The following is a 26,332-nucleotide window of genomic DNA, read 5'->3' as shown; positions in this document are numbered from 1 at the left end:
ATAGCAAATTACTCTAGAAAAGTATCCGGATAATATGTGGTTTCTGAATTTTGTCTTTATTATTGACAACAATTTCGTTCTTTATCAGATGGATGTCTTCTGATTGTCCGAAACATTCTTAATCAGATTGATAGCTCTCCAGGGGAGTAATAAAATTTCCTTTAGACCAATCCGGTGAAGGCACTGATTTTGTATTATTTGTTTTCTTATGATCTTCAAATTTCTTTGGACGATGAAGGTTTTCTTATTTTCTGATACATTATTTATCTGCCTGATAATACAGATGGGAAGTAGTCTATTACTCTTTAACACTTACGAGAGGAAAAGCTGTAGCTCTCCCTATAAGATGAATTTCTCGAAATTTTTTCTTTATCTGATTGCTAATATGCACGGGAAAGTAGCAAGTGCCCCTTGAAAAATATCCGGAGATAACTATACTAGTCTGAGTAATTTATTTTTTACTGATTACTGAACTTTTGTCTTCTCACCATTATTTTATGGTTATCTTCACACTGTCCATCCAAGATGTACATTTCTTTTCTTGGTTTTCTGCTTCTTTGCATACATTAGGCTTTCACAATTTAACTTGTCTCTAGTCTCATAAATCACAAGCATAATGTGGCTTTGGACATTGGACTTTGAGACTTTTTATTGATTAATTTGCCGATATCAGAGATTTTTGAATAAGTAGCATTTGATTTCCTTTTAATGAAACTAAAGGGTATATAGATTGCTTATGGAACGCCTCTCATACTTATTTCTCTCTTAGGAATCTGGTGTTGTACTCTAGTATTTACTGAGGGTATTGATTTATTCATCATTTTATTTTCTAATGTTTTGATACAGGCTATTAATTTTTATGAACAATGCTTGTAGGATAATGTCTAGTCTTTTAAACCCAAACAATAATCAAAACATTTACATTTTGATCTTTACGACTTGCAGCATTATATGTTTATAATCCGAGTTAATTTCATGAAAAATATTTGTAATTTTAAAACAGTTGAATCTAAGGTAGGTATTAAAGTCAAGGATTGTCTCCACAGGACTGGACATGGTCGTTCTGTTCTGTTTATTTAAAAGGAACAAAAAATTGGCACAAACGAACACCACAGGAGTCTGTTCGGTGTGCTGTTCTTTTTATGTGCAAAAATTCAAACAGATGTTCGAACAATTTGCACAAACGAACAAATTCGCACAAAACGAACAAATTTGCACAACCGAACAAATTTGCCCAAAAGGAATAAATTTGCACAAACGAACAAATTCGCACAAAACAAACAAATTCGCATAAAACGAACAAGTTTGACATGAAAAGAACATAATTGTTCGGAAATTGCATAAAATGCACTAAATTGTAAGAAATTATTATGCATCTACCAAAGTATATAATACTAAGAATATTCTAATATATTATGATGTTATATCAATTCACAACTCACAAATCACAAAAAACCATATTCATTAAATTATATCAATACAAATCTAACAGTCATTGAATGTAGTGATAATGGCATTTATATTTTAATGGTACCTGATATGTGAGGGGTTTATGTCATTGTTGTCACTTAGATTTAAGAAAAAAGTATGGATTATTTAAATGAATTCATTTGGCAATTTAATCAGAAGAGGGGATTATACTGAATTCATTTTGGTAATTCATTTCATTTCATTGGGTGACATAACTGAATTCATTCGGTTTTAAAGGAAAGGAATTAATTAATTTAATAGATTTTTGAGAATTAATTTCATTAAAATGACTTACATGAAACGGAGTGCACTTCCGTATTTTTCTAGAATTTGGTTAGAGGATGGAATGATTAGATTTCAATAATAATATATTTAGGTATTTGTTCAATAATAATATAACTTTTTTTAGTTCCCATACCTAAGAAAGAAGGTATGATGGGTGTATCCAAACCATAATGAATTCAAGATGCCTTTTTGAAATCAAATGTTAGGGTTCCTAGTTCTGTTAGAGAGAGAGCAAGAGAAAAGGAGAGGGAGAGGGAGAGGGAGAGAGTGAGGTGAGGCTGAGTGAGAGAGAGCAAGACAGAGGGAATGAGAGCAACGGTGAGAGTGTGGGACAGAGAATTGGAGAAGGAAAGGGATAGGGAGATAGAGAGACGAAGAGAAAGGGGGATTAAAGATAGAGAAAGGGAGAATTTGATAGATAGAGAGTAAGGGAGAATAAGAGAGAGAGAGAGAGAGAGAGAGAGAGAATCAAAGAATTAGAAGGAGAGAGAGAATCGGAGATAGAAAAAGAGAAGATCAGAGAATGATAGAAAGGGAGAAAGAGATAATTAGGGAGACAGAAAGATGGAATTAGGGACCGCGAGAAAACTAGAGACAGAGTTAGGGAATGAGAGAAAAGTATAGAGGAGAAAGCGAGGAAAAGAGAGAATCCGATAATTAGAGAGAGAGCGAAAGAGAGAATCAGAGATAGAGAGAATACCAGAGAATGGTAGAGAGAGAAAGAAAGAATTAGAGAGAGATAATGAGAGAATGAGAGAATGAGAGGTAGATTACGAGCGAGGGAAGAAGAGAGAAGAGAGAGAGGTAGAAAGAAAAAATTAGAAAGTGGGCCAAATAGAGAATTAGATGAAGAGAATCTTATAGAGATAATTGGGGAACTGGAGAGAGAGAAATAGAGAATTAGAGATAGACAATTGAAGAAATAGATAGAGAGAGAGCGAATTAGAGATAGAGGAAAAGCAAATCAGAGATTTAGAGAGAGAGAGAGAGACAGAGAGATTCAGAGATAGAGATAGAGAAAATCACACATTTAGAGAGAGCACAATTTTGCAATTTTTCTCACCAGTAATTTTTCTTCAGAGGCCGCAATCTCTCCTCATGGCGGGAAATTCAATATTTGAAGAAAAATTAAACACTGTGTGGAGAACATTTCCTTGACTATAGATGTATTTTAATCCACCAACTGCAAAACGTGGGGTACGACATAATATTTTTGAAGAGTAGGACACATTTTTGTAGGAAAATAACTCACTTCAAAATTGAAGTCCCTCTTCTCACCCAAAACTTCAAAATTCCAGTCAGATTTCTGGCTGGGTATTTCTAGCTGCAGAACCAGCTTTCCACCTCCTGCCAGAGTATGCTCTTTTGGCGATGGTTGAATCCTGAGTGGCGCCCTCAGCTTGATGACCAGCACTCCTGCTCTGCACAGGTAAAGAAAATCTTATAATTGGAGACAGAATTAGAGAGACGAAGAGAAAGAGGGAATTGAACACAGAGCAAGGGAGAACTTGATAGATAGAGAGTAAGGGGTAATAAGGGAGAGAGAGAGAGAATCAGAGAATTAGAGGGAGAGAGAGAAACGGAGATAGAAAGAGAGAGAGAGAGAGAGAGCGAATTAGAGACAGAGGAAGAGCAAATCAGAGATTTAGAGAGAGAGAAAGAGGGATTCAGAGATAGAGATAGAGAAAATCAGAGAATTAGAAAGAGATCGAATTTGAGTGACAAAGAGAAAGAGGGAATTAAAGTCCGAGCAACAGAGAATTTGATAGACAGAGAGTAGGGGAGAATAAGAGAGAGAGAATCAGAGAATTAGAGGGAGAGAGAGAATTAGAGATAGATAAGGAGAAAAACAGAGAATGATAGAAAGATATAAAGAGATTATTAGGGTGAGAGGAAGAGAGAATGACCAAGAGATAGAAAGTGAGCGAAATAGAGAATTACATAAAGAGAATTAGAGAGAGAATTGGGGGACTTGAGAGAGATCAAATAGAGATTTAGAGATAGACAATTGACGAAATAGAGAGACAGAGAGCGCGAATTAGAGATACAGGAAGAGAAAATCAGAGATTTAGAGAGAGAGAAAGAGGGATTCAGAGATAGAGGAAGAGCAAATCAGAGAATCAGAAAGATAGAGAATTTGAGAGAGAGTAAATTGGAGAATAAGAGAGCCAGTGAGAAAAATAGAAGAAAAGAGGTTTTGAGATAGTGAATTAGTCAGAGGGCGAGAGGAAGAGAGAATTAGACATAGAACAAGAGAAAATCAGAGAATTAGGGAGAGACCGTAAAAGAGATTCAGAGATAGAAAAAGAGAAATTCGGAGAATAAGAGGAAGAGATGGAAGGAGAAAATTAGAGAGCAACAAATATAGAAGCAGATACTTAGCAAGGGAGGCAAAGAGAAAAATATGAAGAGAATCAGATATAGAGATGGGAAATTTAGACGATGAGGGAGAGAAAGAGATAAACAGGGAATTAGAGAGAGACATACAGAATTACAGAGAGCGAAAGAGAGAATAAGAGCGTTATTGAGAAAAAATCAGAGAGAAAGTAAGAGAAAATCAGAGTTATAAGGGAACAAGATAGAATCAGAGAATTAGAAGGAAGGAAAGAAAGGAGAATCAAAGAAACGTACCAAATTCCGACTCCTATTTCCGCCTCCACTTTGACCCTCGTCCGAATCCGGCGCTAGAGATGCGAGTTCGGAGTAGAGCTGCCAAATCGGCCGAGAGAAAGTCCGATGATTTCAAGCGCGGTGATTCTCCCCATGATGGTGTCTACGGGCCGTCGTCGAGACGCGAGAGAGATGGAGAGAAGAGACGGGATTGAAGAGAAGAGACAGGATTCCGAGAACGAGGGACGGAGAGAGGGAGACTGGGACAGTGGGGCTCTGAGAAAGAGAATGAGAATAAAATGTTTTTTTTAAAACCCTGAAAAAAAATGCGCACAATTCACACAATACAAACCGCACAGCCGTCTGTGCGAAGATCTGTTTGTTTTCAAGATTGTTCTGTTCGGAAATCCGAACAATTCGCGCAATTCGCTCTAATTCTCACCAACGGAACAGAACGACCATGTCTACACACGACATAAAAAGGGGAAATGTATCATCTAGAAAGAAATGTTTCAGAGAGAAGAAGAACGAAGGAAAAAAATAGAGAAGAATAATGAATTGAGGAGTCAGTCTTTGATGAAATAAATTGTTTCAAATGCTTTAGTGGGATAGGTTGAGATGGATCAACTTTATCTTTGATATTATACCTTCCTCCAAGATAAATCAGATTTCTCAACTTAGATTATCTTTATCTCTGAAATTTAATGTAGCTTATATAGACCCGATTGATGATGAGGTTATAATAATGATGATTATGTTCATGAGGATGGTGAATCAGATGATGACAAGGTTACAAAAAAGAAGAAACTCAGCAATAGGGAAAATGTCAGAAAATGTTATGATACGATGATGACGAATATGATGGTGATGATGATGATGATGATGGTAATGGTGATGATGATGATGATGATGAGGATGATGATGATGATGATGGTAATGGTGATGATGATGATGATGATGATGGTGGTGGTGGTGGTGGTGGTGGTGGTGTTGGTGGTGGTGGTGGTGGTGATGATGATGATGATGGTGTTGGTGGTGGTGGTGACGATGATGGTGATGGTGGTGTTGGTGATGATGATGATGGTGATACGGCTGCTCATGATGATGATGCTGCTGATGATAGTAATGATGATAAATGAGATGGTGAGAAGGTCTCAAAGAAGAAGAGGAAAGTCATCAAAACAGAGCAGCTTACAGTAAATTTTGGTCATGATGGGTTGAGGGTAAAGAAAAGGAAGAACAGTAAAGTGGTGACATCAATCAGGGGCAAAATCAACAGGGGAAAGAGGAAATTGGAGAGAAGAAAAACAAACATGAAGAAAAAGGTTTGAGCAACGCTTTGATGGGGAAATAAAAAATTATGTTGGTAGCTTGTCTATTAATTTGGATGGGATTCACATCACAGATTTTTTGTTCTACCTGGTGGGTACTGTCATTTGGTGTATCATATTCATGCATTTCCAAATTTTGAAACATTCTTTAACAGATTTAAAATACACATGGGAGAATAATAAATTACTCTTGAAAACTATGCAGATGAGAACTACATATTATTATTGTCAACAATTTCATTTAACTGGATTGATAATATACATGTGGAAGAAGTAAATTACTCATGAAAACTTTTTGGATATAATGTTCGTTTTTTGGGTTTTTATTAGTTAATCAATCAATTTATTTCTATTATAAGGGTCTTTAAATATTTTAGAGATTTCTTAATTAGATTGTTAATGTGCACGTGAAAATAGAAAATTATTCTTGAAAGCATTGTCGGAATAACTGATTTTTGTGAATTTATCATTATCATGAAATTAATTTATTTGATGAAGCTCTTATAATTTCCTAAATTATTCTTTGTGAGATTGATGATAATACAAGCGGAGTAGTGAATCAATATTGAAATCAATTCAGATAAACTTATTTTTTGTGATATTTTATTACTCTTGACAAATTTATTTATACATAATGATGGTCCAAGTATTAGAAGCATTCTCAATCAGGTTGATGGAAAGTGGCAAATCACTTTTGAAAAGAACCCACATGAAAAAAATTGATTGTGTGATCATTTATAATCAAAAATTTTATTTCCACGACAAAGTTCTTCTAATATTCGAACACATTACTAATCATATCGATGAAATCAATTAGGAGACATTGATTTTAAATGATTTTTTTTTCTCTTTTCTAGAAATTTTATCTAATGACGACAGTGTCGTTGGTAAATCACTCTTGAAAATAACTTGAAGAAAAAAATGGTTTGTGATTTTTTGTTAATTACTATCAATAGTTTTTTTCTAGGGTGGAAAAAGAAAAAAAATTATTATTCTTATTTTTTGAAGCATCCTAATCGGGTAAAGATATTATTCATGGAAAGTAGTAAATCACTCTCGAGAAAAAATGATTTTGTGAATTTTGTTTATTGCTATCAATAACTTCATTAACTATTTCCTTTCCTAAAAACTATTTCCATTCTAAGTCAATAGATAAGCATGAAAATGAATTTTAAAATATTAACAACGAATGGATTACCACCAGTGCAACATGTCTCTCTCCCTCTCTCTCATCTCTATTCCATCTCTCTCTCTACCTTCATCAGCATCTCTCTCTCATCTCTAGTCCATCTCTCCCTCTACTTCCACCATGGAACCAGTTATTCCCTAAAACGGGTTCAATTATTTCTCAACCATGGTCATATTGCTCCAAAACTTAGGAGTTTTTCTTGCTCACGGACCGCGATAATTGCAGATCAATTGATTGTAGCTGGTCTCTGAGACTCTGATTCTCTTCCAACAAACGATCATACTCAAGAAGAAAACCCTCTGACTGTTTCCTCAAAGCCAAAGCATTAGCTTCTGCAGACTTCACCTCTTTTATCCTTAATTCAGAGTCTGATTCCATCTTCGATATCTTCTCGTTCAATAATATGATCTCTCTCTCCTTGGCCTTAAGCTGTTCATCCACCTTTTTTCTTGTGTCTTCTGCCATTCTGCTCTGTTGTGTCACTGTCTTCATGCCTTTTTTTAGAACACGGAGCTCCCTTACGTGGCCGTGCATTCGATCGATGATTAATGCCAGAAATAGAAAAAGCCCTGCTCAGAATGAATATGCCAGGTCAGAGTATGTAAATTTATCATCATTGTCATCCATAGATATCTTGGATGAAAGCCCATGGTGATGAAGAAATCTCCACCGACCCTTGGATGAAATCCTTAGAATTCCGATAAAAAATGACGATGATGATGATGATGATGATATGAAATCCTTAGAACTCCGATAAAAATGATGATGATGTTGATGATGATATGAAATCCTTAGAATTCAGATAAATAATGATGATGATGATGATATGAAAGCATCATCAACTTGTCATCTTCATCGTTGACACATACATTAGGCCGCCGGACAATGATAAGTTTGTCGCCATCATCAGTATCATCATGTTTGGGCTCAAACGAATGATAATAAGGATGATGATTCGTCATTGTCATCGACACAGGACCCTACTAAGAAGAAACACAATGAATTAATAATGAAAAAAAATTTGTAAAAGTTTTCGGTGGAACGCATTGCATTCATTGTAGACAGAAAATCTAAACATGCCTAAAATATTAGGGTGAAGAATTACAGTAAATAACCGCCATATTCAGAATACAATATCATAAGACGATAAACAATTATTTGTCTACCTTTGGTTTTGGAGAAAAATGTCATTTAAATCTCCAATAACGCCAACGATGGTGATTAAATTACACACACTGTAATCAACTCAGATGTACACGGTAGGAGGTAAAAACAGAAAGATATAAACCGAGACAGAAACCATGCTCAAGCATAAAAAATCAAAGTAATAAAATTTGAACAAATCCTAGTCACGAGAAGTTGATTCTTTCCAAGATTTAGACGCACTCTATAAGTTAGACCGACCAAATATTGGATGTCGTGCTTTGAATATGTATTCATTGTTGATCTCTTGTAAAGAAGGATATTTCGTTAATTTAGCACTACCTTCATTTACACACTGCAGTCAATTAACTTTACAAGGAAAACCCATAAGTATCTTCGGCGCAAAAACTTTAAGAACTTAAAAAATATCGTCCCTGAAAATATATATTTTTTTGATTCACAGGATACACTAAAACGGGTATTTCAAACTGATATTAAAAGTGGTATGATAGACTGGCAAGCAATGAGAAAATTTTATGTATAAGTCAACAACAATCGGGGCATAGGATGAGATGATGGAATTATCAGAGAACGAGGAGTTAATATCCAAATTTCAAAACTGAAATCGCAAATAGTCCACACCCAAATTTCAGCTCGAAGAGCAAAAATAGTCTGAAGAAAATACATCCATAAAAAAATCATATGAGACATTATGTGTTCTACCAAAGGCCTTGATCCTCCGAATACATTGATAAATACAGATGGCTTTTCATGATCAAATTACACCAAAACGGTTAATAATACTGAAAAAAATAAAATTTAGAATCGAAAGACTAACTATCAATATGAAATGATCATTAGCCCACGACAACCGCAGTCATCGATTGAATCAATGGAACGACGCGTCAAAATCAAAATTCTTGACAGAAATCCCGAAACCCCCCACACACCCAAATTTCAGGCAGAGTAAACAGAAACTCCGGAAATCAGGCCCCATTGGAGTAAAAACACACACATGACATACCAATTAGCGAAGACTCGAGCAAGTACCGGCTCCAAAGAACCTGATCCGTCGGATTAAGTCCCAAAACCCCTTCAATCCCCGCACTTCGGCGCCGAATCTTGACCAAACTGCTCACGCTCGACGCGAATACGACGAAAACAGTGACGGCGAGCGTGCGGACGGCGACGGGACCCCGTCCTCGCTTCAATCGATCGATCCCGAGCATCAAAAGCTTTCTAAACGGCGTTTTGACGAGCAACAGCACAATCAAACAAGCCTCCACCCCCACCGCCATGAACAGCGTCTGGATCATCGTTCCTCCTCGAGAAATCTCTGCTCTTTCTGCAGATTTGATCTTCGTTTCGACTTGATCTTGACAAAATGAAAGAAGAACGCTTTAAATACCAACTAGAAATCTTCCATCTTATATAGCCCTTTGACTTTTTGGTCTGTTGGTCAATGTTGACTTATCCAGTCAACTTAGGGTATTATCTTGGTTTTTGGTAGTATATGGTATAGAAATAATGCATATCATATGGAAGTCTCGTACTGGACGGTTGCGGGACAGGACGAAGGGTTTCGGGACGGGACGGATTTGGAGAAAAACTTCTTGAGAATTATTAAGGGAAAAAAGATATTTAGAGTATATAAATGATGAAAAATTATGGGGTTTTTGGTCAACGTAAACTTATCCAGTCAATTTAGGGTATTACCTTAGCTGTTGGCAGTATATGGCATGTATATAATACCTACCATATGGATGCTGCGTGGACAGCGGAATGGGTCGATTTGTCACCACTATTTAGAGAAATCGACCTAGATTGAGGGGAGAGCTGAGGGAATTGATCTTCAGATTTTTTTATTTTTTAGATATATTTATATGAAAGTGTTGATAGGGTTTGAAAAGGATATTGGCCATAATTTGGAGAAAACATCTTGAGAATTATTTAAGGAAAAATTATGAAAATTACACTATAGAAATTATGAAAATTTATGGTGTGCTGGTGAATGTTGACTTATCTAGCCATTTTAGCATATTATATTGGCTGTTGGAACTATATGCTATGAAAATAATACCTACCATATGGTATGGTAGCCTTATCATGGAAGGGGTCTGATGTATCCAATCAAGGGATATCGTGTGGCAAGAGGAACAGGTCAATCTGTCACCATGGAGTAGATGTGCCACATTGTAGAGAAATTGATGAAGATTGATAAAAGGGAGAGATTTGGTGGGCTGAATGAACTGAGGGATGACACTGTAGAAGCTTTTTATGGACCAATCATAATATGAATATGATAAAGTCAAAATTTGCAGTTTCTTTAGCTAACACTAGTTTGAGATTGTATTTTGGTTTGTAAGACCAAATTGAAAGAAGAGAATACATTACTTGACAAAAATTGACTTTCACTTTAAGGTGAATTGAGATGTTGAGCTGAGGGTGTCCAAAGAAAATAGTATTTTGAAATCTGAAGCCAAGATGCAGTCAACCATTGGAAAGGTACCCCTCAAGGCTTTTACATCACATCGAGGTTCATATCAAATTTCCATTGAGCAATATTTTTTTGTATATGAATTCATATTATATTTCTATAAAAATTAGTTTCCAGTTATTGTGTGGACGTCATTTCAAATCATCTTTTATTAAACTGATGAATTATTTTTAGGCTAGGAACTGATGGTGAAATAATAAATGAATGAAAAATTTATTATATGCACTATTATTATATTATTTGGTGGTATCTCTAATAAATAAATTTAAAGGTGATAATAAATAAAATACGAAATATCCTCATCTTATGATTTTTTGGTTTTTATTTCAATAGACTCTCGAAAATTTAGCTAAAACTTTTTCGCGACAAAAAACCCTGATATCTTGGGTTTTTTGAGCCCCAGTGGAAGGGGAGCTAATATGTCTTGCTTTATTAATACAAGACACATTGTGAAATATATGGAACAGTAATGGCTTAAGGCAATATGACCATTTTTCGCCACCTCCAATCGTTAAACTTATTTCCTTTTTTTGCTTATCAATGAGGGATATAAAACACATAAAAACACTAAGACTTGATTAAGATTATGCAAGAACTTTAGGATCTACAAATTGAGTGTTTTGATAAAATGTAATAATATTTCCTTTAAGGTGCCTATTTACCTCAGGGGTGCTGGTAGTTCTTCATCAGAGATATCAAATGGAAGTCGCAAGAAAGGATTAGACCTAAGACTATTTAACCTATCTACAATCGCAATAAGCTCTCAATTGGTATAATATTATTGTTTTTAAAACAAAATCATATTAATTTAGATATATTTCATACGAGTACATTCTCTAAAAGATACTAAAACACAATATACACCGAATTTTTATGAAAGATTCAGCTTGTGGGAATGATATATTCTCAATACAATAGTGGTAGCAAACAAAACATGCCTTTTAGCACAGTTTTTATAGTTATAAAAGCTATAGAAAATACTTCTTGATAAATTAACAATACAACCTCACATTTCCCAATACAAAAATACCTACTTTTATATTCAGGTAACCATATTTAGTAGTTTGAAAATAAAATTAACATCATTGATGCTAAGAAAAGAAATTCCTTCATAAATAGGAGCATAAGTTGATTACAATTTTTTGTTTTTGAATCATTGTCAATTCATGGTTTAAATATTTATCAATTTTCTATGAAAAATATTGATATATTGTCAGTAATTGAAATGCAGGTTTGTATAATGGCACCCTTAATTATGAAATATACATGAGATACATCAAGTGGGACATATCAGTATAACACTCGCTTAAATAGAAACTAACGGTCCACAAACTTCCAAGGTACAAACTTCCTCCGCATCCCTTAAGAAGTATGATTGAGAGATATATATTTTGATTGAAAAAATAGGGGTGTTTACAGTGACAAAGAATACAACAATGGTTTGTTCATTAGTAAGGACTTTCCACATAAACATAAGTTATACAATGTCTTATTCAAGCCCAAAACAAAGAAAGAAACATTGCATGTTTACGAAATGTTCCTATATCCTTACTTTGGAATAAACTGGGATGATCCAAAAAATAGGGGTGTTGGGAGTGGCAAGGAATACAAGAGAAGGTTATTGATTCATAAGTTACTCAATATGCCCACAAAAACATAGTTATACAATTTCTAATTCAAGGCCAAAACAAATAAAGAAACATTGTTTGTTTACAAACTTTTCATACACCCTTAATGTGCAACCTACTATGATGATCCAAAAAATAGGATTTTTCTCAATGACAAGGAGTACAAGATAGATTTTTGCACTCAAAAAGCGTTCAATATATCCACAAAAAAATAGTTACAGAATGTCTAATTAAGTCCAAAACAACGAAAGAAACTTGTTCCTTTGCCCTTACTCTGGAACCAGCCATGATGATCCAAAAAATAGGGTTGTTGCAGTGACATTTAATAAAAGCGAGGTTTGTTCATTTATAAGGCCCTCAATATGCCCACAAAAACATAGTTATTCAAGCTCAAAAAATAAAGAAACCATGTATGTTTACAAACTGTATCAATGCCCTCACTCTGGAACCAACTAGGATGATCCAAAAAAGGGGTTTTGCAAAAACAAGGCCTTACTCTAGAACCTACTAGGATGATCCATAATATAGGGGTGTTTGTAATCAAAAGGAACACAACATAGGATCATTCATTTCATAAGGCCCCCAATATGCCCTCAATATGCCCACAAAAAAAACTTCTACAATTTCTAATTCAAGTCTAAAACAAAGAAAGAAACCTTGCATGTTTACAAATTGTACGTATGTCCTTACTGTAGAACCCACTATGATGATCCCCAAACTATAGGATTTTTGGCAATGACACGGAATACAAGAGAGGCTTTTTCATTCATAAGACCCTCAATATGCCCAAAAAAACACATATATACAATATATAATTCAAGTCCAAAATAAAGAAAGAAACACTGCATGTTTACAAATTATTCCTATGTCCTTACTCTAAGACCAACTAGAATGATCCAAAAAAGAGGTTTTGCAGAGACAAGGCATAGAAGAGAGGTTACAAAACGTAGTTATAATATCAACAAACCTTGCATCTTTACAAATTGTTCCTAAGTCCTTACTCTGGAACTTACTATAATAACATTTTAAAGAATTTATGAACCATAAACCTCCGAACGTACAAATCATCTCTCTCCCCAAAATACCCTTTTTCCTCCACAATTTAATTTACATGAAACGTCTGTCATTTATTGCATGCCGAAACTTTAACTTTATTAAACTTTAATTTATTTCTTTCCATCTGTTCTGGCCCACTGTCTCCAGCCATGGTGGGAGAAGCTCAAAATTTGGATTTTGAACGCGAGGAGGGAAGTTAGAAAGAGAGATAGAAAGAGATAGAGAGAGATCTCTGCCACACTCGCGCATCTCGTGTTTTTGTCCTCTCCTACTCTCCTTCTCTCTTCACCCATTTCTCTCTGTTCTTCCCCTTTCTCTCTGTTCATCCTTGTAGCCATGCCGTCCGGTGCAAAGAAGAGGAAGGCCGCCAAGCGCAAGAAGGAGCAGCAAAAACTACACCCACAAGGTTTTGATCCTAGTTTTATCGATACCCATCTCACCAAAACCCGTATTTTCAATCGATTTTTTCATGGCAGGTGGATTGGAGGAAGACGATTTGAGCAGCAGTAGAAGAGAGAGCAGCGGCGATGAAGAAATTAAGCCACTGTCGATTGAGCCCTCCACGCCGGAGAAGGAGGAATCGCCCTCGAACAAGATTGAAGAAAGAATTAGGGTTGAAGAAATTCCGGTGGGTTCTTTAGCGACAATGCAAGAAGAAATTCCGATTTCTGGGTTTGATTCCGCTAGTGTGGAGTCGGACAATACTGCGGAACGAAATACCCAGTTGGATAATTCTACGTTTGAGCCGCAGATTTATTCGAATTACTCGATTGGTGTTCTTAGAAGTGAAGAATGCCGTGAGATGAAAGGGCATTCGAAGGTTTGTGTGGGTTGATTCTGCTTTTATTACTGAGTTTATTGGAATTTTTTTTTGACATTCTGGTGGGTTCTGAACATACAATTCAGGAAGAACTTCCGGTGTCTAATTCGAATTACTCAATTGGTGTTCTTAGAAGTGAAGGATGCCATGAAATGGAAGGCCAGGTGAAGGTTTGTGTGGGTTGATTCTGCTTTTTTAATTGAGTTTATTGGAATTTTTTTTAACATTCTAATGAGTTCTGAACGTACAATGCAGGAAGAACTTCCAGTTTCTAATTCGAATTACTCGATTGATGTTCTTAGAAGTGAAGGATGCCATGAAATGGAAGGGCATTTGAAGGTTTGTGTGGGTTAATTCTGCTTGTCTTATTGAGTTTATAGGAATTTCTTTTAACATTCTAATGGGTTCTGAACGTACAATGCAGGAAGAACTTCCGGTTTCTAATTCGAATTACTCGATTGATGTTCTTAGAAGTGAAGAATGCCATGAAATGAAAGGGCATTTGAAGGTTTGTGTGGGTTAATTCTGCTTGTCTTATTGAGTTTATAGGAATTTCTTTTAACATTCTAATGGGTTCTGAACGTACAATGCAGGAAGAACTTCCGGTTTCTAATTCGAATTACTCGATTGATGTTCTTAGAAGTGAAGAATGCCATGAAATGAAAGGGCATTTGAAGGTTCGTGTGGGTTAATTCTGCTTGTTTTATTGAGTTTATAGGAATCTTTTTATGACATTCTAATGGGTTCTAAAAGCACAATGCAGGAAGAACTTCCGGTTTCTGGGTTTGATTCGGCGAGTGTGGAATCATCTAATCATGGAGAACAAAATACCCAGTTGGATAATTCAGCCTTTGAGAAGCAGATGAACTCCAAGTGTTCAACTGGAGTTCTTGGCAGCGAAGAAAATCATGAAAAGGAAGCGCATTTGCAGGTATATGTTGGGTAATTTTGCTTGTTTTAGTGGGTTTCAAGGAGTTTAAACGATATTTTCCAAGATTTCTTTATTTTTTTGGTTTGTTTGGTAGGTTCATTGTCCTTATTTGTCAAAGGAGCGAGCTTCTTGGAGGAGCTGCTGTGGGATTTTCGATTTCGTGGGGGGTGGAAAGTAAATAAGATTATGGCCACTACTGTTTCTTCTTGGATGATTATCTTCATCAGCTTAATCCATATTTTCTTCTAGATTCGAAGATCATATTGCTTGGAGGGCCTCTTGTCTTATGCACTCTATTTTTCATGCTATGAACCCCCCAAAGCGACATAATTCACCCAGAACGGTCGCAAGGCTGATCTGGGAGGGAGAGGGGGAAAGAGAGAGACAGAGAAGAAGTAAGGAGCTGTAGATGACTTCTTTGATTCAATAAAAAGGATCAAAGGGGCCAATTAGAGGGGATAAGAAGAAAATCTGATTTTGTCTTAGTTTGTTTTTGTGATTTGGTATCAAGATTCACTAACTTTTAGATCATAAAGACAATCTATCTTATCCTAGAAATTAAACCATTTTTTATATTTTTTTCTTAATCTGCAAATTGAATAGCTAGGTCAATTTCATGATCTCTCCTCTCAATCCTAGTAAGGACTTGTACATGCCGCTCAAGCCAAGTGATTTAGAAATGCAGACCAAGTTCAAGAGGGAAAATCACAAATTTCACCAAAACATAATCCAAATTACACTAAAATTCAAATATAATGAAATAGAAAGCACCTAAAAGGGTTGATACAGGATGAAGCTCTTCTCTGCCTTGCAGCTGTGATAGAGCCACTCTAGGGAACATCTGTTCATGCAACCGAACAGGCGAATGTGCGGTTGTGCGGTGCGGTGCAAAATTCACACATCGCACTGCACACTATTGTCGCACAGCGCACAGTGCACTGCACATCGCACACGGGTTTGTGCGGTGCGAAGATGTGCGATTATGCGAAAATTTTAAATTGCCCCCCACCCACCCCCCCTCTCTCACTGATGACCGCAGGCTCTCTCCACCCCTCCTCCGTCGGCGGCGGGCTCGACTTGCTGCTCGCTGCCGACAAGCGCAGGCTCTCTCCACACCTCCGTCGGCGGCGGGCTCGCTTTCCTGCTCGTCGTCGACGACCGGGGGCTTTCTCCACCCCTCCTCCGTCGATGGCGGGCTCGCCTTCCTGCTTCTAGCCAACGACCGCCGGTTCTCTCCACCCCTCCGTCGGCAGTTGGCTCGCCTTCTTGCTCGCTGCCGACAACCGCAGGCTTGACCCTGCTGGGCCCTTCCTCGCCCTCCTTGATGGCGGGCTCTTCTGTGCCGTCGAGTTCGGCGTGGACCCCTGCTGGGCTCTTCTTCGCCTCTGACGGCGCTACCCGCCCCCGCAGACTCCACTTCCTCCAACCCGTGCGCCAAAAATGAGATCTGCCGTCACGGACCCGGATGGTGGCTGGAGTGGCCACTAGTGGCGCGTTCTTCCACACTGCCTTCATCGGCGTCGTCGTCTCGGCGACCTGGCGGCGTCGCCCTGGCCTCGGGGATCGTGAGCTGTGTGAATTTGTGCAATGTGCGGTGCGGGTTTCCGCATAAATCCTCACCGCACAGCGCACGGAGCTTCTCGTGCGGTCAAAAATTTGCATGGTGCGAATTTTTGCACTACACTGCGCCCCCTTCCCTAGCCACCTCCAGATGACCTCCTCTTCTCGAAATTCGGCTTTTATACTTTCGTTATATGGTCAAAATTACCATTTTACCCCCAGCTAGTAATTAATTTTTATCCATCAATGTAGGCTTGATCTGAATGATCCAACCATACAGATAGAAAGAAAAGAATCCATGAAAAATCCATAAAAAATCACCTCAATCGGACTTCAGGATCAAAAGTTATTAATAAATGACACTCGACCAGTCTAAGCCGTTGGATCAATTTTCATTAATTTAATTTGATTTTTTTTCTACACACAATGTTGTGTCATTCTCTGATTGGTCGACACATTTGAACTTAAAATGAAAGCTTCATTCTTGTAATGCCACGTACCCCCTGCTAGAAATAAAAAAAAATAGAAAAATAAACATTATATATATCGCTGTGCACGTACTGGTGTGTTCAGACATCAAAGAGCCAATGAGAGAACGCCACGTCACTTTCCCTGCGTGCACGTTGCATGCACAGCACGGGAGGTGAACTTATTGCCCGGAGAGAATTTCAGGGCATTTTACAGAAAATTCCCTGTTTAAATATGCATGTGCAAACTGACGCCGCTCAAAAAATATTTATGCACAAGTCATTTTTGCTTTCTCTCTCCTCCATTTTTTCTAAAAAAACCATGAAAAAATTGGTCCATTTTAATAAAACCTTGTAAGTATTGTAATGGCTTACAACCATGACTGAGAGCTCTTGTAAGTGCATAATTGCAACAAAAATTTAAGGGAAACCCCTTTAACTATAGAAATTGCTTAAAAACTTGTATTTTCCTTATAAATATACTTTATTTTCATTTAAAAATTCATTTCATCCTCAAATAAATTCCCAAAATCCAATAAAATTCCAGAAAAATCTAGAAAATTCAGTAATTCGTCCCCACATTAATTAACATTAAAAGTAATTTTTAAACCTGCCATTTTTTTAAACAGGTTTTTTCCAAGCTTAAATAAATTCCCAAAAAATCATAAATTATCAGAAAATCAGGGAAAAATTAGAATTCACTTGGAAAATTAATTAACATGTAATATATGACAACAACCCCATTTTAAAATCTTAAAATGCATAAAATTGTACTAATTGCTAAAAATAAATACTGAATTTAGTGTGTTATCATCATTCATCTCTATCTATCTATCTATATATCTATCTATATATCTATCATCTATCCATACAGGGATTCAATGCCCTATATGACACCATAGGGGAGCAATGGTACATAGAGATGAAATAAAAATTATAGAAATGGAGAACATGCAAGAGAGACGAGCATGGATTGATGAAGGCAGAGAGGATGCGATTAAGGTTGTGAATTAAGATAAACCCAATTTTAATTAAAAATAAGGGACACTTAAACATGATATTGATTTTGATAACCTTAATGTAAAAGTAAAATGATAAAACTACTTCTAATACATTCCCATTTTTATTTCTATATTAAATTTTTTTTCAGATATATTGAAGCCTACTTAACATTATTTAAGTCCCTTAAAAAGTATTGTCATCATGATTGAACTGTTCTATAATTCTTTCCCAAATTCCATGTCTAAGAAGTAATTGGACCTTTGATCGTGCCTGTTTATGATGATAGCCTTTATAATTTATTTTTCTTAATTTCACTAAGATGAGATTTTAGTTTATTTCCAACATTTTTTATTAAAAATGAACTCATATCATAGGCATCAGATGCTGTTTATCATTACATGTAGATGAAAGTGTGAGTACATATATTATAATTGGTTTCCCTTTTCTTCATTCTCTGATGTAGGGAATAACAGTTCTGGTATAGTAGTTTTTAAACTATGATCTGGTTCAATGTAGAATTCAGTGCCCTGCCAGTGTTGGGTTCTGTGGTTTGATTCATCCATGAAAAATACGTTCCATGGATACGGAAGCGTGGTCGATCGATTCTCAATCGATCTATCAAACAAAACATTTGTAGTACCTTTTGGGGAACTTGTTCCACCCTTGACTTTGCCGCTCCGAGATCATTCTGAAGCCGTTCACGCGTCCGGCCTCTAGAAGTGTCTACGCGATCACTCGGCGCTTGGATCTCCACGTCTTCTTCTTCACTTCTTCTTGAGAATCTTGAAGATCTCCTCACCATGAAGACACTCTTCCTTGGATGAGTGTAGAAGAGAGTGGAGAGGGAAGGGGCTCTCAAATGAGGCTTGCATGGGTGCTTAAAATGAGACCCCTTTCCCTCTTTATATTTCACTTAAGGTTTTTCTCAAAAACCCTCCAAATAAAAATATATCTACTAATGCCCTTATGACCTTGTGCGTGTGACCCTCTAGGCCCATGTAGCATTCTAGTTAATAACTTTAATGGCTCAATAACATTTATTGAACAACCTTATTAGTTAACCCAATCGATAGGTTAAGTCTCCAGCCTGTGGGGTGCCAAGCTACACCTCGTGCTCTAGAAGATACTGAGTAGTCTCGAACTCTTTCATGGAACCTTTACGGTCATCGGTTACTGTATATGTATAATCTAGCATTCGCGCGAGACTCTCAAATGACTTAGAGCATGGTTTATCGTCAAAACCTAATCCATCATTCGATTAGTATTGATGCGTAATGGGGACCATTGGAGAACGCCTTTTTCCAATATCCTCACTACCTTGGCCAGAGATTTTCCTACATCGTCTTCCTCGAGTCAATCTCCTCTTATATCGAGGGCGGATGATCCCATCTTGACCACTCAATCATCTCCGTAAGTTTCTTACTACATCCAATCTATAACTTATTTGAATCCCATGATTAGAGGCTCGTAAATCATAGCCAAAATGTAGTCATCCACTCACGAGATGTCCATGGTGTCTTAGGTCAGTGGATCACTTATACAACCGTGACTTAAATCAACCTGATTGACATTTAGGTATAATACCATTCAGGGATTCATACGGATCAAGTCAGTGAACTCTTTCTCCAAAGAGCACCCACTATCTGTCCTTAGTGTTGCCACACTAATAGCCACATGATCAACTATACTTATCGAATAAGTAGGATCAGCTAGTGATATTCTATTCGGATAATTCGATGTCCGTTTCGACTATCCTCAAATAGGAATATTTAGAACACATGTTTAAAAACTAGTGATCACTGTATTATGATCTCATCATGATTCACTAAGTCATTGCACATATTCATGGACTTCATTATAAACATCACACAGAATAATAATTAACGTAGATATTTTATTCATTGGACTTAAATAAACATGGTAGTGTGATTGGCTTGACGGCCACATATATCCATCAGCCAATTCAGTCCTTGACCAGTCAAGTCCCTTAATTAGTCCACATGATCAACCCTTAAATCAAAGTTAGAGTCAAAGTCAATACAACTGACTAAAATAAAAGTTAGTGAAGTTCAAGTTAAGTAATGAGAGCTGATCAATAAAGACTAAGAAAAAAAACACAATAGCCTGAATCTAATATCAGAGATTGATGAAACTACAATATCAATCGTGCATAAAAGTATAACATTCAGCACGCTATCTGAATGCTGAATGGTCCCTTGATCTTGTACGTGCAGATGACATGACATTTTCATGCAGTTATCTTTTTTTTTTGCCGAAAATGGGCTTTCCCAAGCTCTGGGCCCCACCCTCTATTTCTCTCTATGCTCACAATGCTACTGACTTAAGTAGCATATGTATGAAGGGAATAATCTCATCAGCTTGCCAATGCAGATACCATGAGACGCAAACACCAAAGTTAAACATGATGTGATGTGAGAAAATCAGGATGGGTGACCAAAGTTAAACATGTCGCCATGACTCCAGCAAGCCAAAAAGTTTGGAAAAAAGATAGATTAATTCCACTTCAAATGTAGAAAAAAACGTTATTGGAAAAATGGATATCTTTAGGGAACCCATAAAAGTTTAATTTTTTTTTAAAAATGTATGGAGAGGAAATACAACCAGCCAATGGGAAGCCTAGCCGACGATATCCAGGAGAGGATCAAGTCACGACGAGCCGGGGACGAAAACATGATTGAAATCCTGGGCTGGTCCGGTCTGACCGAACTTTGGTCACATGGCATATTCCCTGGTCCCTTGGCATCTGTCCTTCTCCCCTCCCCCCCCCCCAGATATTTTTTTATCCCACGGCATATTATTGGGTGGGGCACAGTTCAAATTCTAACATGTGGAGCTTGTAAAATCTACAGTTAGATCCTAAGATATTTTTTTATCAGTCTTGTCAACAGTCCCAAATGTCTCACATTTATACCCCCATTCACTTAACATCCTATTATCTATCTATTTTCTAAAACGTCTCTCTTCATCGAATATGAATAAAACTATATGAGATGTATACAAATATATCTCTATGTATCTATAAAAATTACTTCTTTTTCTTGTCTGATTCCTGCCCAGGTCGCGGCTGGAAGAAGAATGAATAGGGTGATGAAGATTGAGGGGTTTTCACCGTTTTTTGGTCTGTGAATCGAGTATTTCTATAAAAATATATCACCATGTGTCTATAAAAATTACTTCTTTGTGTTGTCTGATTCGTGCCATGATCGCGGCTTGAAGAGGAAGAAAATGGGCGATGAAAATCAGCGAGAAATTACCGAATCAAGATTAAGATCGAGGGATTTTCCACCGTTTTTTGGTCTATGAATCGAGTTTTTGTATAAAAACATATCCCCATGTATCGATAAAAATTACCCGTTTGTTGTTGTCTGATTTCTGCCATGATCACGGGTTGAAGAGGAAGAAAGCGGGTGATGAAAATCAGCGAGAAATTACTGAATTAAGATCAAGATCGAGGGGTTTTTCACCGTTTTTTGGGTCCGTGGATCGAGAATTCGAGGTGAATTTTGAGGAGGATAACGCTTGGAAAGTCACATCAATGGGGAAAGGCATCTGATGGGGAGATTGGGATTGCTTGCCAGTTTCCCTACTTCGTTTGGTCTTAGGGGAAGACGACAAGAAGACGCGTAAGATGAGGATGATGAGCTGGAGATTATCGAAAGTGACGGCATGAAGAGCCAAATTTCGAATCGATCGAGTTGGAGCAAACCCGGGAAGGAGATCTAAAGGGCTATGCTGAAGATCGCTGTTTGAAAGAGTATTCCTTGTTCTGATGCTGCCGGGAAGAGGAATGGAGCTTGATCTTTACGATTTCTGCACCTTCGCCGTTGGAATTGCTGGTAATAATCATGGGTCTTCTATTTCTTTCTAGTTCTCTGATGGATTGTTTGTGATTATTCTATCTGTTGATTGGTTTCCAGGGAATTTGCTCGCATTCGTACTGTTTTTGTCGCCTGTGTGAGTTCCATCCCTTGCGACTCGTTCCTCTTCATCTTCTTCATCATCATCTTCATCCGCATTTTATTAATCTCTTCTTCCCTTTCATCTTCAAGCATCATTATCAATCATCACCATCATCTTCTTCTTCAACCATCATCATCATCATCATCATCATCTTCGTCAATCATCATCCTCACCAATCTTCATATTCTTCATCTTCTTCACCAATCTTGATTTTCAATATCCTCATCATCGTTACCATCTTCTTCATATTCATCTTTTTCTTCTTCTTCTCTTCTCCTTCATCATGATGATGATGATGATCATCATCATAATTGCCATCATCATCACCACCATTACATCACCATCATCATCATCGTCGATACCATCATCATCAACATCATTACCATCACCACCATTGCCATCACCATCACCATCACCATCGCCATCATCATCTTCATCACAATCATTACCATTACCACCACCATCACCGCCACCATCATCACCATCACCATCACCATCACCATCGCCATCGCCATCGCCATCGCCATCGCCATCGCCATCGCCATCGCCATCGCCATCGCCATCGCCATCGCCATCGCCATCGCCATCGCCATCGCCATCGCCATCGCCATCGCCATCGCCATCGCCATCGCCATCGCCATCGCCATCGCCATCGCCATCGCCATCGCCATCGCCATCGCCATCGCCATCGCCATCGCCATCGCCATCGCCATCGCCATCACCATCACCATCACCATCACCATCACCATCACCATCACCATCACCATCACCATCACCATCACCATCACCATCACCATCACCATCACCACCGACATCACCATCATCATCACCATCATCATCTTCACCATCACCATCATCATCTTCATCACAATCATAACCATCACCATCACCATCACCATCATCAGCACCATCATCATCATCATCATCACCATCATCATCATCATCATCATCAAACGGTCTTCGTACTTCTGCAGCCCCACATTCCGGAGAATTGTGAGGAACCAATCCACGGAGAGCTTCTCGGGGCTGCCGTATGTATATTCTCTGCTCAACTGTCTCATCTGCCTCTGGTATGGGCTCCCATGGGTGACCCCGGGGGTGATCCTCGTCGCCACCGTCAATTCTGTCGGAGCATTCTTCCAGTTGATGTACATCTCCATCTTCATCCTTTATGCCCCTGCCGCCAAAAGGGTAACCCACTCTCAAATACTTTTTTTCTGGGTTCTTTTGTTGATATTCAGTTATTACTATTTTTTCTGCATGTGGTTTGGTATTCATACATTGTATGGTTCATTCATTCCAAATTTCTCCCATTATATGCATGCTTGACTGTGGAGTTTCCCACTTCTGATATCCACTCCAGCAGGCTCGGTATAGATCAAAGCTTCCTTCTTTCTTCCTCTCCTGATTGGAAAATTTACTTGGCAGATGAAAATGTCGGTTATGTTGGCGGGGGTGTTCGTGCTGTTCTTGCTGATCATTTACATCAGTCTCGATATGTTCAGCGGGCGAAGCCGCCAGAACTTTGTTGGGTACCTGAGCGTGGCTTCTCTCATCTCCATGTTCGCCTCCCCGCTGTTCATAATTGTTAGTCATCTTCATCTTTCAGGCTGTTATAATTTGATTGAATCATAAGGAAACCGCGTTAAGTATATGCTTTGTACTTCTACAGAACTTGGTGATTCAGACGAGGAGTGTGGAGTACATGCCTTTCTATCTCTCTCTTTCTACCTTCTTGATAAGCATCTCCTTCTTTGGGTATGGAATGCTTCTTCGGGACTTCTTCATCTATGTAAGTATTTTCTCCCTTGAGGTTTAAAAATGAGGAAAAAAGCTCTTTGTTCTTTTCCTCTCATTGAAATTCAGAGAAAAAACTGAAAATAGTGAAAGAATAGAATCCTTTTGGAAAATCTCCAGCGTCTCAAGGTAAGGATTAAAAAAATAAGGCTTCTCCCTTGTTCGCTCTGTATCTTTCTTTCAGTGACAAAAGAAAAAATGATAAATTCCTTTTGGAAAATTTGGTGTTTACCTTGCAATGTCTGAAAGCTAGAGAAAATAAGCTTCTCCCTGGTTCTGGATCTTTCTTTGAAGGACAGAAGTAAAATTGAAATGATGAAATAAAATAAATTCCTTAAGGAATAAGTTTCTGTTTACCTTGCCATGTCAAAGAATAATAGAAAATCAAGCTTCTCCCTTGTTCTGCATCTTTCTTTGTAGGGCAAGAAAAATTAAATGATGAAAACTTCAAAATTCCCCTTGAAACTTATGCCTTTACAATTTTCCTGTTTCTCCGGGTCTTATTTAGAGAGTAGTAAGCTTTCCCAATATTCCTTGATCCTTCTTCGAAGAAATATACATTTCTAAAGTGGCGGAAGGATTAGTAACTTTTGTAATATTTTCTGTTTATCTTTCTAATTTTCCGTTTTGTCATAGTCTATGAATTAAAGAAAATAAAGCTTCTCGCTGTTCTGTATTTTTCTTTGAAGGTCAGAAGAAACCCTTTCTTATTTTGGTTGAAACAATAAGTTCCTTTTTAGAATGTTAACTTTCTAATTTTGGGGTTTCTCATAGTCTAAGACTAAAAAAATAACGCTTCTTGCTTTCTGAAAGAAGAATATAAAGTTCAAATGATTAGCAAGCGAATCCCTTCTGAAAATTTCTATGCATACTTTGTTAATTCAAGATTCTCTGTATACCTTTCTCTGTCCATGAATTCGAAAAATTAAATCTCCTCCCTTATTCTGGGCGCATCTTTTTTGAAGAACAAAAGAAAAACTAAAATGGTGAACAAACAAATTCCTTTTGGACAAATTTTTTTTCTCTCGCTCATTTTCGGTTCCTACTTCTGGGATCATGCAGATTCCGAATGGAATTGGCACTGTTCTTGGGGCATTGCAGTTGATTATCTATGCACATTACAGTAAGGCAGAGAGGCGAGGAGAGAGGTTGTCACTGCTGGGATCTTGAAGAAGGGTGAGATATTGGTATAAGCTACAACAGTTTTTTTATTTAGTTTTTCAGGAAAAATTGTAGATTTTTGTTTATATCTTTGGGTGGGTATATCATTCATTAATTTCATCTTTTAGAGAAGATAATTTTTTTTCCAAATTGTGGAGATTATGATAATAAGTTAAGGTTGAAACAGGGTTGAATGATGGAGAGAATGCCAAATGACCAAAATACCCCTTTTCCAGACTCATTGTCTGCCGCTTTTATTTATTCTAGAATATTTATTGTTAAATAGACATGTCTTAGTACCATTTATGGAAATTATTCGATGGAAATATTCTTATTTATTTGCTTTGAAGTTTGCCAGAAGATGATTCTACTGTTGTCGGATCAATGAGTCTTTCAATCGTAGAAGCATTTTCTTTGTTTTTCTTTCATCCGAGGAAAAGAATTAGGACCAATCGCAGGAAATTTGTAAAATACTCGCCATTTATTTTCTGCTTCAACGAATAGAGCCGTTTATCCGAGGATAGAGCATTTTCTTTGTTTATCCAAGGGGATCTAGATTTTATCTTCAAGAATCTTCTGATCACGAAAAATAAAAAAAGTGATGTTCTTGCATGATTTTTTAGTTCGTTTAATCCTCATTTAATGGGATTGCTATGAGTTCATCTTTTCAAACGAATGAACCTTGAATCTATTCATCATCTGTTTTGGGATTTATTATTATTATCTTTGAAAAATGTAACAGTTAATTTTTATTTTCTTGTTGCAGTTTGATGATTCTTTGCCTCAATAAGTTGCTTAGTTTATCCGAAGGGATCCCGATTTTATTGTCAAAGATCTCTGGTCCATTTCCTACTTGGAGATGATCCTGGATGTAAATTTTTAATTTTTTTGTATTAATTCCTGCAGATCCTTATATCCCTCGTGTAAATTTATTGGCTGAAGAAAATAAAAGTTTGTGTTATGAAAGGAGAATCAGATGATTCTTCAATATTATATATTTGTGTCATGATTTTTTTATTTTGATCACATTTCGTTTCTTCACTATCCTTTTCTTCTCAGGCATATAATGATTATTCGTTTTCAAACGGTAATGAGTCATAATTTGACTCATAGATTTAACGTATAAGTATATATTTAAATCAAAACAAAGAGATTTGATCAACATTATTTGAGTCGAAATATTAAGATGTCTATAGATTGGAACTAAATATAGATTGGAACTAAATAAGTATAGAGAAAGTAGGTAGATAGCCCATTTGCTGACATTCCAGCCCATTTGCTTCTTAACTTCATTTTTGCTACACTGGATGTCACAGTTGATATGCATTTGTAGGTGGCTCTTGCCTTGTTTCAAAAGATTGCCTCTGTACTTTGCTCGCTTCCATACTCTTCCTTTTTAAATAT

General features: G+C 37.2%; 3 protein-coding genes and 1 long non-coding RNA gene across 7 annotated transcripts; 2 read left to right on the top strand and 2 right to left on the bottom strand.

Moving 5' to 3' along the window:
- Nucleotides 1-2,895: 2,895 nt before the first annotated feature.
- LOC144709347 (uncharacterized) lies at nucleotides 2,896-4,780 on the bottom strand. The gene is made up of 2 exons (XR_013583004.1): nucleotides 4,387-4,780; nucleotides 2,896-3,176 (listed from the first exon to the last, which is right to left on the bottom strand). It is a non-coding gene; the product is annotated as an uncharacterized LOC144709347 (long non-coding RNA).
- A 2,071-nt stretch (nucleotides 4,781-6,851) lies between these two features.
- LOC144709804 (B-cell receptor-associated 31-like protein) lies at nucleotides 6,852-9,413 on the bottom strand. The gene is made up of 2 exons (XM_078583451.1): nucleotides 9,053-9,413; nucleotides 6,852-7,454 (listed from the first exon to the last, which is right to left on the bottom strand). The coding sequence occupies exons 1-2, from the start codon at nucleotides 9,342-9,344 to the stop codon at nucleotides 7,072-7,074; spliced, it is 675 nt and encodes a 224-aa protein (XP_078439577.1). The 5' UTR covers nucleotides 9,345-9,413; the 3' UTR covers nucleotides 6,852-7,071.
- A 3,984-nt stretch (nucleotides 9,414-13,397) lies between these two features.
- LOC144709775 (uncharacterized) lies at nucleotides 13,398-15,446 on the top strand. Of its 3 annotated transcripts, none has more exons than XM_078583415.1 (9): nucleotides 13,398-13,615; nucleotides 13,686-14,029; nucleotides 14,116-14,193; nucleotides 14,285-14,368; nucleotides 14,454-14,537; nucleotides 14,623-14,706; nucleotides 14,793-14,960; nucleotides 15,055-15,134; nucleotides 15,210-15,446. In XM_078583415.1, exons 1-9 carry the CDS (start codon nucleotides 13,546-13,548, stop codon nucleotides 15,367-15,369), a joined length of 1,152 nt encoding a protein of 383 aa, XP_078439541.1. In that variant the 5' UTR covers nucleotides 13,398-13,545; the 3' UTR covers nucleotides 15,370-15,446. The 3 variants fall into 3 exon arrangements, with proteins under 3 accessions (XP_078439541.1, XP_078439540.1, XP_078439542.1); XM_078583414.1 differs by having other exon boundaries at nucleotides 13,400-13,615; nucleotides 14,116-14,199; nucleotides 15,210-15,437; XM_078583416.1 differs by having other exon boundaries at nucleotides 13,404-13,615; nucleotides 14,116-14,199; nucleotides 15,055-15,221.
- A 5,945-nt stretch (nucleotides 15,447-21,391) lies between these two features.
- On the top strand, nucleotides 21,392-25,921 carry LOC144709417 (bidirectional sugar transporter SWEET2a-like). Of its 2 annotated transcripts, none has more exons than XM_078582968.1 (7): nucleotides 21,392-21,846; nucleotides 21,928-21,964; nucleotides 22,945-23,161; nucleotides 23,399-23,557; nucleotides 23,643-23,762; nucleotides 24,830-24,954; nucleotides 25,695-25,921. In XM_078582968.1, exons 1-6 carry the CDS (start codon nucleotides 21,780-21,782, stop codon nucleotides 24,935-24,937), a joined length of 708 nt encoding a protein of 235 aa, XP_078439094.1. In that variant the 5' UTR covers nucleotides 21,392-21,779; the 3' UTR covers nucleotides 24,938-24,954; nucleotides 25,695-25,921. The 2 variants fall into 2 exon arrangements, with proteins under 2 accessions (XP_078439094.1, XP_078439093.1); XM_078582967.1 differs by having other exon boundaries at nucleotides 21,405-21,846; nucleotides 24,830-24,943.
- Nucleotides 25,922-26,332: the final 411 nt, after the last annotated feature.

The sequence above is a fragment of the Wolffia australiana genome, chromosome 11, assembly GCF_029677425.1.
Source record: "Wolffia australiana isolate 7733 chromosome 11, ASM2967742v1".
NCBI lineage: Eukaryota > Viridiplantae > Streptophyta > Magnoliopsida > Alismatales > Araceae > Wolffia > Wolffia australiana.
Note: the sequence above shows the minus strand (reverse complement) of the source record. Positions and strands in the feature narration are given on the sequence as shown.

What these genes read in the sequence shown, in the direction of transcription:
- LOC144709775 (XM_078583414.1), top strand. Translation starts at nt 13,546, where the DNA reads ATGCCGTCCGGTGCAAAGAAGAGGAAGGCCGCCAAGCGCAAGAAGGAG. An exon ending in AGATGAAAGGGCATTCGAAG is followed by an intron (nt 14,030 to 14,115) that starts GTTTGTGTGGGT and finishes CATACAATTCAG; the next exon opens with GAAGAACTTCCGGTGTCTAA. An exon ending in AAATGGAAGGCCAGGTGAAG is followed by an intron (nt 14,200 to 14,284) that starts GTTTGTGTGGGT and finishes CGTACAATGCAG; the next exon opens with GAAGAACTTCCAGTTTCTAA.
- LOC144709804 (XM_078583451.1), bottom strand. Translation starts at nt 9,344, where the DNA reads ATGATCCAGACGCTGTTCATGGCGGTGGGGGTGGAGGCTTGTTTGATT. An exon ending in GCTCGAGTCTTCGCTAATTG is followed by an intron (nt 7,455 to 9,052) that starts GTATGTCATGTG and finishes CATTCTGAGCAG; the next exon opens with GGCTTTTTCTATTTCTGGCA.
- LOC144709417 (XM_078582968.1), top strand. Translation starts at nt 21,780, where the DNA reads ATGCTGCCGGGAAGAGGAATGGAGCTTGATCTTTACGATTTCTGCACC. An exon ending in ATGCCCCTGCCGCCAAAAGG is followed by an intron (nt 23,162 to 23,398) that starts GTAACCCACTCT and finishes TTTACTTGGCAG; the next exon opens with ATGAAAATGTCGGTTATGTT. An exon ending in CCTCCCCGCTGTTCATAATT is followed by an intron (nt 23,558 to 23,642) that starts GTTAGTCATCTT and finishes GTACTTCTACAG; the next exon opens with AACTTGGTGATTCAGACGAG.